At 45.8% G+C, this 18,464-nt stretch overlaps 1 protein-coding gene across 9 annotated transcripts in view; it reads left to right on the top strand.

The window, feature by feature from the left end:
- Positions 1-18,464, top strand: part of MED12L (mediator complex subunit 12L) — a 326,631-nt gene that overhangs the window by 48,060 nt on the left and 260,107 nt on the right. For 8 of the 9 annotated variants that reach the window (XM_005286934.5, XM_005286931.4, XM_042853666.2 and 5 more), the window contains exons 6-10: positions 5,220-5,330; positions 5,791-6,060; positions 8,624-8,773; positions 9,383-9,482; positions 10,509-10,645. In XM_005286934.5, coding sequence (XP_005286991.1) covers positions 5,220-5,330; positions 5,791-6,060; positions 8,624-8,773; positions 9,383-9,482; positions 10,509-10,645 — 768 coding nt within the window. The remainder of the gene's footprint in view (positions 1-5,219; positions 5,331-5,790; positions 6,061-8,623; positions 8,774-9,382; positions 9,483-10,508; positions 10,646-18,464) is intronic. The other variant, XM_065556897.1, reaches the window with a different exon arrangement.

Genomic DNA, 18,464 nt, shown 5'->3' with positions numbered 1-18,464 from the left:
AGGGGCAATGAGGGTTGGTGAATTGGGGTCTGGGGGTAGCAGCGAGGGGCTGGAGCCTGACGCCCTGCGGCCGGAGCCTGGGATCTGCTGCCGCACAGCTGGAGCCCAAAGCCCCACTGCCAGAGCCTGCCAATCCACCACCCCAGGGCTGAAGGCCAAAGTCTGAGCCCCACCGCCCCTAAGAAGGTGGGGAACTCACCGACTCCCTGCTCCTCCCGCATTGTGCCCCAGGAGTCTCCAGAGGGGTGGCAGAGCCCAACCGCTGCTGGCGGCCCCAGCAATCAAAACCAAGGCAGGGCATTCAGGAGCAGCAGGGAGGGGGAGGAGCCACTATCCGCCTCCCCCCCGAATCACAGTCCAGGAGGCTGTGGCCACAGGAAAAGCCCTGATTTTTCAGAGATTCTGTGGGTCTTTTACTGGAGTTGTGGGTGTTCAGTACAGCTGAGGATCATGTACTACTAGGTCTCTGAGGCTGTACACCAAAAATGGAGGCATCCAAAATAGAAGTCCTTTTTGAAAATCTGGGTCTCCTTTCCCATGACTCTGGTGTATGCACAGTTATTGTCACTCTGACAAAGCTGCAACTTTCTTGTCTTACCACTGATTAATTTTGCATTAAGTGGATTTAAACCTTTTAATTTAGAAAGAAATGCACATTATCAAACTTTCCATTTTCAGTCACTGAAACAGATAATGAGCAAATTAATATCTTCATTCAGGTGCAACTTGCTGATAGCAAACTTGTAGCTTCATATTTGGTAATGAAAGAGCTATTTGTTCATAATAGTGTAATTCAGCTCAACTGTAACTTGAGGTTTTGTGTGTGTGTGTGTGGGGGAGGGGGAGGCTGCATAGGGGAGCAGAGGGCGCTCCTTCCATCAGCCTAGTTTTCTGACCAAATTGTATGAATGAAGCACAAAGGGGTCAGATAGTATGTGTTGGACAGTGGCTTGAGCCGGGTTAAAGCTCAAGATTCTCTGAGCCCTTAGTTGATTAGTCACTTGCTCAGCCCATTAGACCCTCTGGCCTCCATAAATGCATTTTCAGCATGTATTTGATTCCAGTGCTTGTCCATACAGATTCCATTCCTGGTACACATGCACCCAGTGCACTCGAGTTTGGGTTCTTTTGGCCAGCAGTGTCTGTTGGGGGCTGTGCCTATGGCCTGAGTGTCCTTGTGCCTCCAACCAAGGACATGTGGGAGGGGTGACCCCGGCTGCGAGTCAGATTTGCAGTGTCTGAGCTTTGTTGCTCACTGTGCAGCCCCGATCCCCACCCATCCCTTTCCAGGGACCCCTTTTCAGGACAGCACGCTACATCAGGAGGTGCAGTCACTGCCATATCTCAGAACAGTGGAAGAAGTGCCTCAAGAGCATGGGGAGGGCTTTTACCCTCATTACTTTCTGAATCCCAGAAAGGAAGAGGGCTGCACCTTTTTCAGGACCTGGGACAACTGAACACCTTCATGTACAAGTTCAGGTTGGTAACTATAATTTTGGTAATTCCAACTCTAGATCCACACGACTGTATATAGCTTTCACTTCCAAGATAGTGATTCACCCTGCCTGTAGGAGGTATCTGAGATGACAAGAGGGCAGTTCCCACTACCAGGACAGTGTTCTACCATTTTGCCGATTGACAGCAGGAGGGGTATTCACAAAATGCTTGGCAATAGTGAGGACTTACCTCAGGAAACAAGGAGTTCAGATTTATCTGTGTTTAGATGACTGGCTCATTTGCAAAATCGCATTGATACAGACTGCAACTTTTCATCCCTTATGTCATAGAATCAAAGAAAATTAGGGTTGGAAGAGACCTCAGGAGGTCATCTAGTCCAACCCCCGGCTCAAGGCAGGACCAAAACCAACTAAATCATCCCGGCCAGGGCTTGTCAAGCCGGGCCTTAAAAACCTCTAAGGATGGAGATTCCACCACCTCCCTAGGTAACCCATTCCAGTGCTTCACCACCCTCCTAGTGAAATAGTGTTTCCTAATATCCAACCTAGACCTCCCTCACTGCAACTTGAGACCATTGCTTCTTGTTCTGTCATCTGCCACCACTGAGAACAGCTGAGCTCCATCATCTTTGGAATCACCCTTCAGGTAGTTGAAGGCTGCTATCAAATCCCCCCTCACTCTTCTCTTCTGCAGACTAAACAAGCCCAGTTCCCTCAGCCTCTCCTCGTAAGTCATGTGCCCCAGCCCTCTGATCATTTTTGTTGCCCTCTGTTGGACTCTCTCTGATTTGTCCACAGCCTTTCTGTAGTGGGAGCCCCAAAACTGAATGCAGTACTCCAGATGTGGCCTCACCAGTGCAGAATAGAGGGGAATAATCACTTCCCTTTATCTGCTGGCAATGCTCCTACTAATGCAACCCAATATGCAGTTAGCTTCTCATCCACCGTAATTCCCAGGTCCTTTTCTGCAGAACTGCTGCTTAGCCAGTCGGTCCCAAGCCTGTAGCGGTGCATGAGATTCTTCCATCCTAAGTGCAGGACTCTGCACTTGTCCTTGTTGAAGCTCATCAGATTTCTTTTGGCCCAATCTTCCAATTTGTCTAGGTCATGCTATCCCTACCCTCCAGCATAGCTACCTTCCCCCCGAGCTTAGTGTCCTCTATGAACTTGCTGAGGGTGCAATTTGTCCCATCATCCAGATCATTAATAAAGATGATTGAACAAAACTGGCCCCAGAACCGACCCCTGGGGCACTCTGCTTGATACCGGCTGCCAACTAGACATCGAGCCGTTGATCGCTACCCATTGAGCCTGACAGTCTAGCTAGCTTTATATCCACCTTTATAGTACATATATCCAATCCATACTTCTTTAACTTGATGGCAAGAATACTGTGGGAGACCATATCAAAAGCTTTGCTAAAGTTAAGATATATCACATCCACCACTTTCCCCATATCCACTGAGCCATTTATCTCCTCTTAGAAGGCAATCAGGTTGGTCAGGCATAACTTGCCCTTGTTGAATCCATGCTGACTGTTCCTGATCATCTTCCTCTCCTCCGGCCCCAGGACCGACCCCTGGGGTACTCTGCTTGATACTGACTACTAGATCTACTAGGGTTGCCAACTTTCTACTTGCACAAAACCGAGCACCCTTGCCCTGCCACTGTCCTGCCCCTCCTCTGAGGCTCCGCCCATTCTGAGGCCCCACCCCCGCTCACTCCATCCCTGCTCCCTCTGACGCTCGCTCTCCCCACCCTCACTCACTTGCTCATTTTCGCTGGGCTGACTCAGGTGGTTGGGGTGTAGGAGGGGATAAGGGCTCTGGTTGGGGGTGCGAGCTCTGCGGTGGGGCTGGGGATGAGGGGCTTGGGGGGTGGGAGGGGGATCAGGGCTGGGGTTGGGGTGCAGGGGTGTGTGAGGGCTCTGGCCTGGGGGTGCAGGCTCTGCGGTGGGGATGGGGATGACGGGGTTGGGGAGCAGGAGGATGCTCTGGGCTGGGACTGAGGGGTTGGCGTGCAGGAGGGGGTCACGGGTACAGTCTCCGGGTGGTGCTTACCTGAGGCAGCTCCCAGAGGCAGCGGCATGTCCCCCCCCACGGCTCCTACGTGGAGGCACGGCCAGGCGGCTCTGCACACTGCCCTGTCCGCAGGCGCCACCCCTGTAGCTCCCATTGGCTGCAGCTGCCCCTACGCCTAGGAGCCGGGGTCGGGGACATGCCACTGCTTCTGGGAGCCACGGCAGATAGGGAGCCTGCTTTAGCCCCGCTGCACTGCCGACTGGATTTTTAACAGGCCGGCCAGGTCAGCGGTGCTGACTGGAGCCACCGGCATCCCTTTTCAACCGGGCGTTCCGGTCCAAAACTGGACACCTGGCAACCCTAAGATCTACAAGTAAACCAAGAAAAATCAATACTAACTCCAAGTTAAAGAATGAAAGTTGTAGGAGGGGCTTTAGTATCCCCGAGGCCAATGGCCTACCTGTAACCATTGTTTAGGTTGATCGATAGCACTCACCTCCAATAATCTAGGCTGCTGCTTGTGAGCCACAACCAGTGGAATATGCATGAGCAAGTACTCAAAGAAAATATTGTTACTTACCCTACAGTAACTGTTTCTTTGAGATGTGTTGTCCATGCATGTCCCATGACCCGCCCTTCTTCCCTGCAGAGTCTGATAACACCTTGATTCTGTATTAGTTGAGGCCATGCTGCTCTTTATTCCTATGTTCATTGCATGAGGACACTCAGAGTGTAACCGTTGCACACCAACACATACTGCTGGCCAAAAGAATCTGAACTCAGGTGTATTGCGCACATTTGCACCAACTGTGGAATATATATGGACAACACATCTCAAATAACCAGTTATTGTAAAGTAAGTAATTGTTTCTTTCTATCTTTGTTGTTGTAAGTTAAAGTAATTTTGGTTTACAAGAAGTTTTTTTTTTTTTTTTTTAAAGGTATGACTAGAAAATAGCTATTGTATAGACTAACCATTGTACAATTACTATGGGACTAAAGCCAGGTCACATGCAGGGATCCATTCCTGGCATTTGAAGGTTTCTTGATTTCCCATTTGCAGAGTATTGGACTACAGTCCTCAAAAACCAAGAACAACAAATTGGTGCTGAATTAGTTTTCTGATCCATGGAGAATGCACTTTGTGGAGTTCCCCTACTGGATGTTCAGCCTTGCTCTCCTCTTGCATGGTCCACTGTGCACTCTAACTTGCCTTGCCTTCCACTAAGCGCCTCTTTCTAGTCTGATTATTAAAGATAACAGTAAAAAGGAATTCTGTTGTGGGGTAAATCAAGAAAGATAGCGGGAGGCTGTGCATGGAGAGTGCGTACTCCCTGCCAAACTGAAGGCCTGAGAAGGGGGAACTAAGACAGAAACGAGTCTCTCTGGTGCCAGGGATCAGGCGTAGAGCTGTTATGGTAGTGAATCTGTCAAGGGGATGGGATTCAGACAGTCTGGTGAATTTGAACTGTGTGCATAGTCCATTCCAGTTCATGGTTGCTTCTTCATCTACTGGGCTCTTTGAGTAGCATTTGTTCTTGCATATTTTTCTTTCTATGTTAATTTTTAAAAATCTTTGAGAGTTGGAGGGTCTTATCATCAAGCCTTAAAATCATTTTCATTTGAGTAAGGAGATCAGAACCAAGTGGCATTTTAAAGGAGCATTTGTAACAAAATTATAAAGCTTCTTGTGTGCTGCTTCCAATTAATTTTGATGCAATTTAAAAAAAAATTCTTTCAGGAGGGAATGCTTGAAAGACATGAGTATTTGACATGGATACTGGATGTTCTGGAAAAAATCAGACCTGCTGACGATGAACTTCTTAAACTCTTGTTACCGCTAATGTTGCAGGTACAGAACATGGTTTAAAGCTATAGTTATTTTTGAAAACAATTTATATTTTAGAATATCCCAGGTAAAACATTTTTATTTGGTGCTCTTCAGTATATTTTTAAAATTGCTTATATACTAATGTTCTACCTATAAAATGTACTGAAATCTTTTTCCAGATGCTTCGTATTTGGACTAAACTACAGTTATATATGCATTTTTAATGCTTTGAAATTCCTCATGCCTTGAATACATAAATTAGGTTTTCTAAATAGAAAAACAGGACCAAAAATGCTCTTTCAGGACAGAAACTTTTTTAAAGAGTCAGAACTGGTGTTTCAACTATGTTTTCTGTCTGAGAGATCTTCTAGGTGCATTAGATGATCCCTTCTAATTTATGTATGTCAGATATCAGAATTGTAGTGAAAGTGAGTACCTTGAAAAGGCTGTTTTGCTTATTATATTATGCATTTTTTTTCAGTATTCAGAAGAGTTTGTTCAGTCAGCCTACCTGTCCCGTCGCCTTGCTTATTTCTGTGCCAGACGACTGTCTTTATTGCTAAGCGATACTCCTAACCTCGTAGCTGCACACTCACCTCATATGATTATTGGACCAAACAATCCTCCTTTAGCAGCTCCAAGTCCTACTGCAACAGGTCCTGTGGTGAGCCCGGTACAGCTAGCCTGTTCAGATTTCTTTTCCTGCCCACAACATCGTCCACTAGTTTATGGACTGAGTTGTATGCTGCAGGTAGGTAGATATTAACAATTCTCATTGCAATGTATCTGGGGACTTGATGATTTATGGGTCTGGTAATGGGATAAAAAGTCTTCTACGTATAGGTCATTATTTCGTATCTATCTTAGACAATTATTGTTACCATCTCATGGTTGCTCACTGGTCAATTTGAAATGAGTGGTGTCAGACACATTCCTAATGTATAGGTGCCATATCACAAAAACCACCAGTAGGTTTGGTACTTCTGACAATTTCAGCTAAGAGATGAAGATCTGAATGAGCCTGGTCAACGAACATAAGGTTGGCCTCTCCAGGTTACGACTGAGAGGTATCAGCAGGACAACAGGAAGAAGCTTGTGCTGGTGACTGTCCACGTTGGTACCTGTTGTGTAGACAGAAGCCCTCTGCTGGCAGAAATAATTAAAATGTCCCTTGGAGAGCACTCTGCTAGGCATTTTGGAATGCACGGTAATCTGGCCTGTCCTCAAGAAGCCAGCGCGTGACATCAGTGACTCTTGTTAATTTCTGCCGGGTGTCAAACCTTTCATTCCTGAGCAAGGTCAAAGACAGGGTGCTAGTGCACCGACTCCAGCAGCACCTAACCTCAGAAGATATCCTAGATTTTTCGAGGTCGGCATAGAGTCAAAACAGCATGGGTCGTACTGATAGACAAGTCCCAATGGCAATGAACCAAGGTGAGACAATGACACTCATACTACTTGCTTTCTTATCCACCTTTGACACTATTGATCATGAGCTGCAGGTAACTCATTTATATGTGCTAGCAAGAGGTGATAGAACTAGGCTAATATAACTTCTTTCCTTTCTAAAAAGGCTCAGTTATGATGAGCAGCTGCGTCTCTTCCCTAAGAGCTCTGACATGCAGAGTACCTCAGGGCTCAGTCCTATTTCTGCTTCTGTTTAACATCTACTTGATGACATGGCTTGTGATGCCAACAATATGCTGATGACATGCAGCTCTATGTATCTCTCAGGCATCACTTTCTCACAGGCCATGGCACCTGAGGGAATTGAGAGCCTGGATGAAGACCAGCTGGCTCAAACTGAACACAGGGGACACTGAATTAATACTAAGTGAAGAAGGTAAATGGGAACATCAGCACCTCTTCCTCCATCAAGGGCTCGTGACTGTACTAGGATAATGCAAAGTCAATGGACTCCTCACTGACTCGGAAAAATCAAATTGCAGCTAGAAGAGACTTTTTCCATTCACACCTAGCAAGACTCCTCCTGTTCCTCTTGGACAAGGACCTGCCATTAGTGTTTATCGCCTCCATATTGTATTATTGCCGCATGTATTCTTTCTCTTTCTTAGCACAGACAAATTCATAAAGCTGGTAAACAACACAGTGACTTATTTCCTAAGTGTAACAGTCCAAAGAGACTATATGATGCTTTGCTACCTGCACTGGTTCTCCTTGCATCACCAGATCAGTGCTGAGTTTTGGTACTGATTCACAAATCTGTCAATGAGATATGCCCAGCTTATTTTCAAATGACACTTCTCAGGCAACCTGTTTAGCAGGTTACTGTTGTTGGAATCCAGATCTGGATTTGTGAGAGCAGGAGGTAGATCCTCTCAACAACACAACCCAGGACTCTGGAACACATTCCCAAAAGAAGCTGGGAAGAACCTTACTCTAGGTATTTTTCAGATCATGCTTTAAGATCCATCTTTCCTTCACCAAAAAAATTTCCAAACCACCAAGGCAAAAGAAAACAGAGTGGCAAGCTCAGAAGTAACTTAAAATTTATTTTCTTATGTTCTAAAAGTAATTTAGAGCAGGATGGGTTGCTGACAGGAACCCAACCTAGAGGTCCTGCTTATACCTCGATGACGAACAACCCTCATGGTGGGTGAAATCTTGTGCCCAATGAAGTCAATGGCAAAATTCCCATTGACTTCAGTAGGGTATGATTTCACCTGGTGGTTTTTAATCCTTGTAGGTTTTTAATCCTAGATACCATAGCAATAGTCGTTTTTATAATGGTTTATAAATGGAAATGAGTCTTCAGGCCTGTCATCCAGCACCTTTCAGGAACAGAAGATTTACTTAGAAATAAGGTGCATTTGAATGGCTCCTTTGTGTTTTAAAATCTTGATAGGAAAGCATAGTTTAATTAATGAGATAAATTTTAATTTTTCACATATAACTTCTCTTTGTAAACGAAACCCTAAAATGACACCTATTTTGCTAAAAGTTATTCATGTTTCATAGGCAGTGTCTGATGGAAATTAGCCTTCAGTGGTGTCTTTGATGGCAGTATGAAAGCAATACAAATGTAAATTGAGCAAGTATATATTTAAATGCAATTTTCAATTTAATAATGAATAAGGAAAATACCATTTTAATTTAATTTCCCACACTGATGTTTTAAAAAGCAAATGGTTTTGCAAAGGCCTCTTTTTAGTCCTTTTTACTTGCAGTTGTGAGGCAGAAGTGGTTTAGTTCAAGCGACTATCTCCTTTTGTTGGTGTTTAGCTGTGACCCTGTCTGTTGCAAATGTTTGGCAAAGGAGATTACTTCTAACTACTTTACATTGTTGCTTGCAGACTGTAACTCTCTGTTGCCCAAGTGCCTTGGTGTGGAATTATTCCACGAATGAAAGTAAGAGCATTAATCCAGGTTCTCCTCTGGACTTACTTCAAGTTGCTCCATCTAGTTTACCTATGCCAGGTGGAAATTCAGCATTTAATCAGCAGGTAGGCTTGTTTTTTACAGGGCAAAGGTCTATATTCTGTGTACCTTCAAAAAATGTAATATTTTATGCTCATTAAGACTAGCAGGTTTAGGTATGCCTATAGTCTTGGTTTGGGATTAGTTACATATTAGCTTTAGAATTGTATAAATTATGGTGTACTAAATTGTTTGGCAAATCTTTATGAATGATGGGATTGTTTGGATTAAAGTATTGTGCATTTGAATAGCAGTATTGTTTAATGCTTTCAAAGTAAAGGTCTTGAGTTAATTTAAATTGATGTTATTTAATGGCACAAAACAAAAAATATTGGCAGCTGCAACAAGTCTCCTGCTAAAGTGCAATATTCATGACCTGAAAAACTTTCACTCATACAGTATTGTTGGGTTGAATGTAAGTTCTGAAATGAAGATGATATTTCAGTATAGAACTATAGATAATGTTTTAAAAAAAAATCAAACCAGTTGAACATTCTGTGCTTGAGGGTACTTTTTCCTAATATAGGAAACATTGTGATACACTGTTGTATACCTTACTCATGCAGAGAAATGTGCTTGAGATGAGAATTGTGGCTTCCCAGCCACTAGCTAATGAGCAACAATAATCTTTTTAGGTTCGGGCAAAGATTTATGAAGTAGAACAGCAGATAAAACAACGAGGTTGTGCTGTGGAGGTGCGATGGTCTTTTGACAAGTGCCAAGAATCAACAGCAGGTAAAGCAAGTCAAATGCAAAGTAAATGTTGAAAAATTTGGGTCCTAGGTTTTGCATATTTGTATGTGTTTGGGCTTGATTACATTACATTGTGATTAATTTTAGGTGTAGATTTGATGGACTGACGCAAAGTAACAGGCACCATGTATTTTTTTTTCGGTTTTGGATTGGTGGTGTGTTAGCATAAATTTTAGTCGGGAGGGACCATTACAATTCAGGTTCTGGGCTTAGTGAATCCTAAACTCTTGGACCAAGTGGGGATGTGAAATTTGCAGAAATAGCCTCTTCAGTCCATAAGGGATAATCTTCCATGACTCTCCTGCTGACACAGGGCTTAATGGTTTGGGGCTCCTGAGGGAAACCATATGGAACCCATCTGAACTGTAGGGTTGGTCACTGTGAGAAGGGAAGATGTAAAGATCCTTGTGGATGGGAGTGTTCCAAGAAGGGCAGTGAGGACACCACCTAAGTACTGGAGAAACTTGCAGTTTTATTAGTAGGGTTTGTGTGTGTGCATGGATTTCTGGTAACACAGGATCTGGTTAATCTCTAGATGTATTCTAAAAATACAAGAAAATATTTAGCATACCACATCTTTCATAATTGGATCAGCTATTTCTCACTAAATATTACCTTCTACAGCTTTGATGGGTTGCAGTAGCTCAGAGGATTGATAGAGTGAGAGTGCCTTTGGTCTTAAGTCATTGGTTCAAATCTAGCCCAGGTTGATAGTGACTGACCACTCTTTTTGCTTTTCAGAGACCAATGGGGAAGTTAATTTGATTTTAGTCATGTTGGCTGAGGACAGGTGTCCATGTTATCATATCAACCACCCAAATTATCACTTTCATAGTACCATGAACACTAAATTCAACTTCCCTCCTTTTTAGGGGTGGGGTGGGGGGATGGCTTTTGTGTCCATTTCACTCAGATGTTAGTGCTGCATATATTTAGTGAAGACTTATATTTAACAAAGAATGTTTCTGGTAAACTATTTGGTTACTTTTTCTTAACTTCCATACCTAGGGGTCACCATCAGCCGAGTTTTGCATACACTGGAGGTCTTGGATCGACACTGTTTTGACAGATCAGATTCCAGCAATTCAATGGAGACTCTTTATCACAAGATTTTCTGGGCAAACCAGAACAAAGATAACCAAGAGGTAATTAATGTTCTCCCAACCCACTTCAGAAATTGTAGGCTCGTAATTCCCTTATTCGTTTCAATTATTTTATAAAAGTTTGGCCCTAAACTTTCATGTCTTTGTTTAGTTTACATGCGTTGGCTGATAAAGTTGTTAGGAGAAAATGGTTCTTCATTGTTATGAGACTTCTTCAGTGTTCTATGACCTAAGCCCTTTTTTATAAGGAATACTCTTTCTCCACTGGCATAGCTCCCTTCCCCCTCATTGTGAATAGAGGGAAAGGAGAGATTCCCAACCCCCTGCTTCCCTCAAACTATCCCCTCTCAACAGGTACAACTCGTATTATTATTTTTTTAATAATCTTCTTTAGGAACCCCAGATCACACTCCCCCTGGGGCTGCTCCAAGAGGCTTACTGGTGCTCTGGGCAGAGGTGGATTAGCCACGGGACTCGGGCCCAGGGGCCCTGGAGAACTGGGAGGCCCCTGGCTTCTGCACAGCAGGTGGGGTGGGGGAAGCCCCTACACTCCCAGACCCCACTCCCAGCAGAAGCCATGGGACAGGGGAAGCCCCCCACCATCAGCGCCTCCCCCAGGAGTGCCTCCCCCATCCCCAGCAGAAGCGCCTCCCCCAGCGGTCCCGACCCTGGCAGAAGGCATGTGACAGGGGAAGTCTCCCTGGCAGAAGCCCCCAGGCAGGGGTAGCCCCCACAGTGGTTCCAACCCTGTCTCTGGCAGAGGAAGCCCCCAGTGCCCTGACCCTGCTCTCCGGCAGAAGCGCAGGGCGGGAGAAAGCCCAGCACCCTGATCCTGGTCCCCTGCAGAAGCGTGGCACCCGGACCTCTGCTGCGGCCTTGGGACTGGAGGAGCTCTCACTCCCTGCTACGGCCCAGGGGCTATGGCGCAGGGACAGAGCTTCTCCAGCCTTGGGGCTGCAGTGGGCGCGGGGGAGGGGAGAAAGGAGCAAATGGGTCATAGGGGGGAACCGCTGGGTGGCATAGGGATGGTGTCCCAGGGAAGGGGCAGAAAGGGGTGGAGTGTGGGCGGGCCCATAGACGGAAGGGGCAGAACGGGGCGGGACCGCAGGCGGAAGGGGTGGGAAGGAGCCCCCACTTGCTCTGGCCCAGGGCGCTGGGAAACCTTAACCCACCTCTGCCTCTGGGGCTGACTAACCTCTGCAGGCCATGCATGGGAAGAGTGAAATAGGTTCAGCAGAGGGCTATGGGATCAAACTTCTGCTCATAATGAGTTAATCCAGCACTATCCACTTCAAACAGTTCCAAGAATCTGTCAAATCTGCCTTCAGCCTAATAAACAAATCCTGCATTTATATAATTTCACAGCATGACTATAGGGCATATGTATGTTGTAAGAGGGATTCTATCACCACAGTCTCTATTCTGGATGCCAGCCGCAAATTCTGATCTATTCAATTAATTAGATTAAAATAAAATAGAATTAACTGCAAAGCATATACGTAGGTGTAAAATCCTGTTCCAATGGGAGTTTTGCTGTTGACTTCCATGGAACCAGGAGCTCACTCAGAGTGTTTAAGCCTATTGCATGATCTTCCACTCCCTTCCTTTGTCATCCCTCGCTGTGTTAAGATTAATTTAGGGCTGTATCCTGTTATCCTTACTCATGCAAGTATCCCACTGAAATTTCATGCAAATATGACTTGTGAGTAAGATTTTGATGGTTCAAGTCTTTAGGTTCCTGTAGCAAAGTGAAAATTGGGATCCAGGCATGGGTGCTGTAACAATTTGTACAGAAGGTGCTGAGAGCCATTGATCAAACTGTAAATCCTTTATATAATGGAAAGCACTTCAAGCCATTGGGTGCTACCACAACTTCAGCACCCCTAGTTTCAGCTCATATGGATCCAATTACAAAGTGGATTAAAGAGATCAGTAGATAGTACATAGTTTGGTAATTTTAGAACTACAGAAAGATCCCCTTCAAACTACATATTTTAGACTCCTGTATGTGGATGGGTTGGAAGGCTCTAAATGGGAGTGCAGGCTCTGGGGTGGGGCACGAGCTTACCTCGGGCAGCTCCCGGTCGGCGGTGCTGCAGGACTAAGGCAGGCTGTCTGCCTGTCCTGGCTCCATGCTGCGCTCTGGAAGTGGTCAGCAGGTCTGGCTCCTGAGGTTGGGGGGCAGGAGGCTCCACGGAGCGCCCTGGTCTCGCCCACAGGCACTGCCACCCCCCCAGCTCCCATTGGCTGGTTCCCAGCCAATGGGAGTGCGGAGCTGGTGCTCAGGGTGGCGGCAGTGCGTGGAGTCCCGTGGGCCCCCCCCCCACCTAGGAGCCAGACTTACTGGCCACTTCAAGGGCACAGCGTGGTGCCCAGGACAGGTGGGGACTAGCTTATATTAGCCCCGCAGCACCATCGACCGGGCTTTTAATGGCCCAGTCAGTGGTGCTGACCAGAGCCGCCAGGGTCCCGGACACCTGGTCACCCTAAGACAGAGGTGGGCAAACTACGGCCTGCGGGCCACATCCGGCCCATGGGACTGTCCTGCCCGGCCCCCGAGCTCCTGGCCCGGGAGGCTCGCCCCCAGCCCCTCCCCTGCTGTTCCCCCTCCCCCGCAGCCTCAGCTTGCTTGCTCCACTGCCGGCACAATGCTCTGGGCGGCGGGACTGTGAGCTCCTGTGGAAGCGCAGTTTCAGAGCCCGGCCTGACCTGGTGCTTTGTGCTGCGTGGTGGCGGTGGTGGCGCGGCTGCAGTGCCACCAGCCACCAGTGCTCCAGGCAATGCAGTAAGGGGGCAGGGAACAGGGGGGGTTGATAGAGGGCAGGGGAGCTCGGGGTGGTAGTCAGAGGGCGGGGGTGTGGATAGGGGTCGGGGTGGAACGGGGTTGAATGGGGGCAGGGGTACCCTGGGGGGCAATCAGGAAGGAGGGGGGGTTGAATGGGGCAGTCAGGGGACAGGGAGAAGGTGTGGTTGGATGAGGCAGGGGTCCTGGGGGGGCCATCAGGGATGAGAGGAGGTGTTGGATGGGGTGGCGGGGATCCGGGGGCGGTCAGGGGACAGGAAGCAGAGGTGTGTGGATGGGGCAGGGGTACCAGAGGGGCTGTCAGGGAATGGGGGAGTTGGATGGGGTAGGAGTCGGGGGGGAGGGGCAGATAGGCGGTGGGGTCGGGGCCGGCCCTCGACCCCCTCCCCTAACCGGCCTTCCATACAATTTATGAAACCCGATGCGGCCCTCAGGCCAAAAGGTTTGCCGGCCCCTGCCCTAAGAGTAGGCCATTTTTTGAAGGCTTTGAAATGGCAACTTTATTCCAGTATATGGTGGTGGGGAGTTATGGGGCATTCTCACAGTAAATTGTTGAAGTCAAACATAGTTGGACTTTGGTTATATAGCATCAGCTGGTTAGAGGAATTAGGAGGAAAATAAACACATTTATGCCAGTTGGTTTAGAGCAGGGGTAGGCAACCTATGGTATGCGTGCTGAAGGCGGCACGCGAACTGATTTTCAGTAGCACTCGCACTGCCTGGGTCCTGGCCACTGGTCCAGGGGACTCTGCATTTTAATTTAATTTTAAATGAAGCTTCTTAAACATTTTAAAAACCTTATTTACGTTACATACAACAATAGTTTAGTTCTATATTATGGACTTATAGAAAGAGACCTTCTAAAAACGTTAAAATGTATTACTGGCACACGAAACCTTAAATTAGAGTGAATAAATGAAGACTCGGCACACCGCTTCTGAAAGGTTGCCGGCCCCTAGAGACTTTAGTTTTTGTCTCCAGTCCTTCCTGATTGGCTCCTAGGCTTATGTTAAATTGCAAAGTGATCCCTTAAACTAGCAGAACCTGATTAGGGTTTTCAGAGAATTGTAACTTGCTGCTTGATATGATGCGTAAGTTGACTAATAGGAAGTGGGAGAGCCTTGTATTGCTGACGGGCTGTTTTCCAGTGTTTACTGAACATTATCCGATATTTGAGTACTTAACAGTGGAAAAAATTACCACTTATGATGTATGTTGTCATCTGCACACTGACTTTCAGAGAGCTCCTGCATCTTAATAACTGACAGGTGTGTGGTGACTGTGAGTATAATGTAAATCATGGTCTCTGTATTAGTTAGTCCATGTACCTTGTACATAATTTAGGAAAGTGTAGTTGAGCCACTAGGTGGCAGTTTGTTATTAGGCACCTCTATGGGCCTTGCAAGTTTATTTCTACAAAGGTAAAGATGAAGTACAGCTGGTATAAGTCACATACTCAAGAGACAGTAGATCGGTACTCAGCTAGAATGCCTCTGACTTGTATCTTGTCTTGATTTTCAGTTTTTTAGATGCAGGCTGTCCCTGTGTTTGCAACAAGAAGCTCTCAATCATGGGCTTATGCTTGTACTCCTATTTTTAGCTAACCATTTATGTAACATTGTGGCCTGTCCTTGTTTTTTGTAGTGCTCACAGCACCAGAGTATCTGCACGCTAACCATTATTTAAAGCAGGGGTCGGTAACCTTTCAGGAGTTGTGTGCCGAGTCTTCATTTATTCACACTAATTTAAGGTTTCGTGTGCCAGTAATACATTTTAACCTTTTTAGAAGGTCTCTTTCTAGAAGTCTATAATATAGAACTAAACTATTGTATGTAAAGTAAATAAGGTTTTTAAAATGTTTAAGAAGCTTCATTTAAAATTAAATTAAAATGCAGAGCCCCCTGGACTGGTGACCAGGACCCGGGCAGTGTGAGTGCCACTGAAAATCAGTTTGTATGCTGCAGGTTGCCTACCCCTGATTTAAAGCAAAATTCAGTATGAAGGGCTGTAGGCACTATTCCTCATTGATGGGAAACCACTGTAGCATGTGTGGCATTTTTTTCCTGCTTCCATGGTTGGTGAATTGCAAAACTTCATCATGAAAATAGTAAATTATGGTAGTATTTATTTTACACTATAGGAGTGCCCACGAAGTGCTAGGCACTGTACAGAAATACAGGGAAGACACACACCCTGCCATGAATACCTTAGAATGGAAGAGACCAAAAAAACAGATGATACAACATACACGCATGTTTGGAGTGGTGCTTTGCCACCAACATATCTTATTGGTTCCACAAAAGTTTTTTTTTTTAATGAAAGAAGTAAAAATAAATATTTATTTCTTTCAGATGTCATGGAACAAATGGCTCTTAGGGAGAGATTTTAATGAGGGTAGTGGAGTGGCCTGGTAAACCTGTTGAGGAAGTGCACTCCAAGCCTGGAGGTAGTGTGACAAAACAAATGTGGAAGTAGTTGTGGGAAAAATGAATGATGGGGCATCAACGCTGGAAGAGTTTAAGGGCTGGGGATAATGTGACAAGGCAAGTGTGGAGAAGCAAAGGTGTTGAGTGAAAGTGTTAGGCAGGGCCTTGAAGTTTAAACTTTGGTGCAGGGGAGAAGTAGAAGATCAAGAGGGAGGTGATGTAGTCCGATTGGGCCAGACAGATGGTCTTAGCAGCTTCATGAACACATGGGGTAGCTGAGAGGGGGAATTGCAGATGACCTCCCTCGGAGTGGATGGTGCGTGTGTGTGTGTGTGTGTGTGTGGGGGGGAATGGCATCAGTGACTGAGAATGGGGAAGTGAAGAAGCTATGGGCTGAAAAATAGGAGTTCAGCTTTGGCTATGCAAGTTTGAATTACAGCGACGTATGCAGGGGAGGAGGTACATACATGGATTGAGTAAGACAGTGGGCAGCCCAATTTTGAAACTGTGAATAGATGAGGTCACCTAAAATGAGGATCTAGAGGGGGCAGAGTGGACTAAATACTGAGGCCTTTGTGGGATACTTGCAGAAAGTGGGTGGGGTTCTGCCCACCAAAAGAGTCATTGAAGGAGAGGCAGGAAGAGAACCAGAGAGGACAGCATCACAAAAGGCAAGGGAGGACAGCATTTCAGGCAGGAGGGGAGTGATCAGCAGAGATGGAGGATGTGAGAGAGTGTTGGCCACAAGATCTGGCCACAAGATTGTTAGGGCTTGCCCTAATTAGAGAGACTCAGACTCTATTCATAATCTATCTTCATTTTGTGACCAGGACTAGTTGGCCCACAGCTGCATAACGGGGAATAGATACCATATCTATGAAGTGAAATTTTAAGCAGGATGTGACGGGTTGAATCACAGAAACCCCCTTGGGAGCTGCCACCAGATGTGCAAAGACTACCCCTGCTTCTGTTTTCCCTGCCAGCTCAGGACTCCAGCACGCTGTCTTGCTGAGCCAGACACTCCCGTCTGGCTCCAGACACAGATCCAGGGTCTGAATCACTTGTCCCAAAGCTGCAAGTTTACCTGAAAACAGGTCACAGTAGTGTGCTTGTCTTTAGCACTCAGATGCCCAACTCCCAATGGGGTCTAAACCCAGATAAATCCGTTTTACCCTGCATAAAGCTTATGCAGGGCAAACTCATAAATTGTTCGCCCTCTATAACACTGATAGAGAGATATGCACAGTTGTTTGCTCCCCCAGGTATTAATACATACTCTGAGTAAATTACTAAATAGAAAGTGATTTTATTAAATACAGACAGTAGGATTTAAGTGGTTCAAAGTAGTAACAGACAGAACAAAGTAAGTCACAAGCAAAATAAAATAAAATGCGCAAATCTATGCCTAATCAAACTAAATACAGATAATCTCACCCTCAGAGATGCTTCAGTAAGTTTTTCTCAGACTGGACATCTTCCAGGCCTGGGCACAATTCTTTCCCCTGGTACAGCTCTTGTTGCAGCTCAGGTGGTAGCTAGGGGATTCTTCATGATGGCTCCCTTCTCTCTCTGTTCTCTTCCCCCCTTTATATATCTTTTGCATAAGGCGGGAACTCTTTGTCTCTCTGGTTTTCCACCCCCCCTCACTGGAAAAGCACCAGGTTAAAGATGGATTCCAGTTCAGGTGACATGATCACATGTCACTGCAAGACTTCATTACTCACTTGCCAGCACACACATATACAGGAAGACTCACAGGTAAATACAGCCATCTGCAGACAATGGGAGTCATCAAGATTCCAAACCATCATTAATGGTCCACACTTTACACAATTACAATAGGCCCTCAGAGTTACATTTTATATTTCTAGTTTTAGATACAAGAGTGGTACATTTATACAAATAGCATGATCACACTCAGTAGATTATAAGCTTTGTAATGATACCTTACAAGAGACCTTTTGCATGAGGCATATCCCAGTTACGTTACATTCACTTATTACCGTATTTTCTCTAAAACTATCTGTTACATTATATTGACTTATTATCAAGTTTTTATAAAACCATATAGACTGCACAACGTCACACAGGAGATGACCAATTGTTCCCAGTTTCTGATTGACTATACCTGTACCTTACCAGGGTGATGGCCTCTGCATTACTAACTTTGAGCAAATTGGCTTGAGGAAACAAACAAAAAAAAACCTCTGATGTGATCACAGACTAGAGCACACATACTCTCTTTGCCTTATGCTTGCTTTCATGCGAGATACAGTAGATTTACCCAACTGTTTGTGTACAGACCAAAAAGCAATGTTCAGTCTGTCTGTCTCTGAGGCCTGGTCTACACTGGTGGGGGGGCGGAGATCAATCTAAGTTATGCAACTTAGTACTTAGATCTACTTACCGTGGTTTCTTCACTGTGGTAAGTCGACGGCTGATGTTGTCCCATCTACTCCGCCTGCGCCTCTCGCCCTGGTGGTGTCCCAGAGTCGACGGGAGAGTGCTCAGCGGTTGATTTACCGCATCTAGACTAGATGCGATAAATTGACCCCACCTGCTGCACGTTGATCCAGCGGGTAATGTAGACGAGCCCTGATATTTAACAATGAGCTGTCTCTTCAGCTCCTTG

This window comes from Chrysemys picta, chromosome 9 (assembly GCF_011386835.1).
Source record: "Chrysemys picta bellii isolate R12L10 chromosome 9, ASM1138683v2, whole genome shotgun sequence".
Lineage (NCBI taxonomy): Eukaryota > Metazoa > Chordata > Testudines > Emydidae > Chrysemys > Chrysemys picta.
Note: the sequence above shows the minus strand (reverse complement) of the source record. Positions and strands in the feature narration are given on the sequence as shown.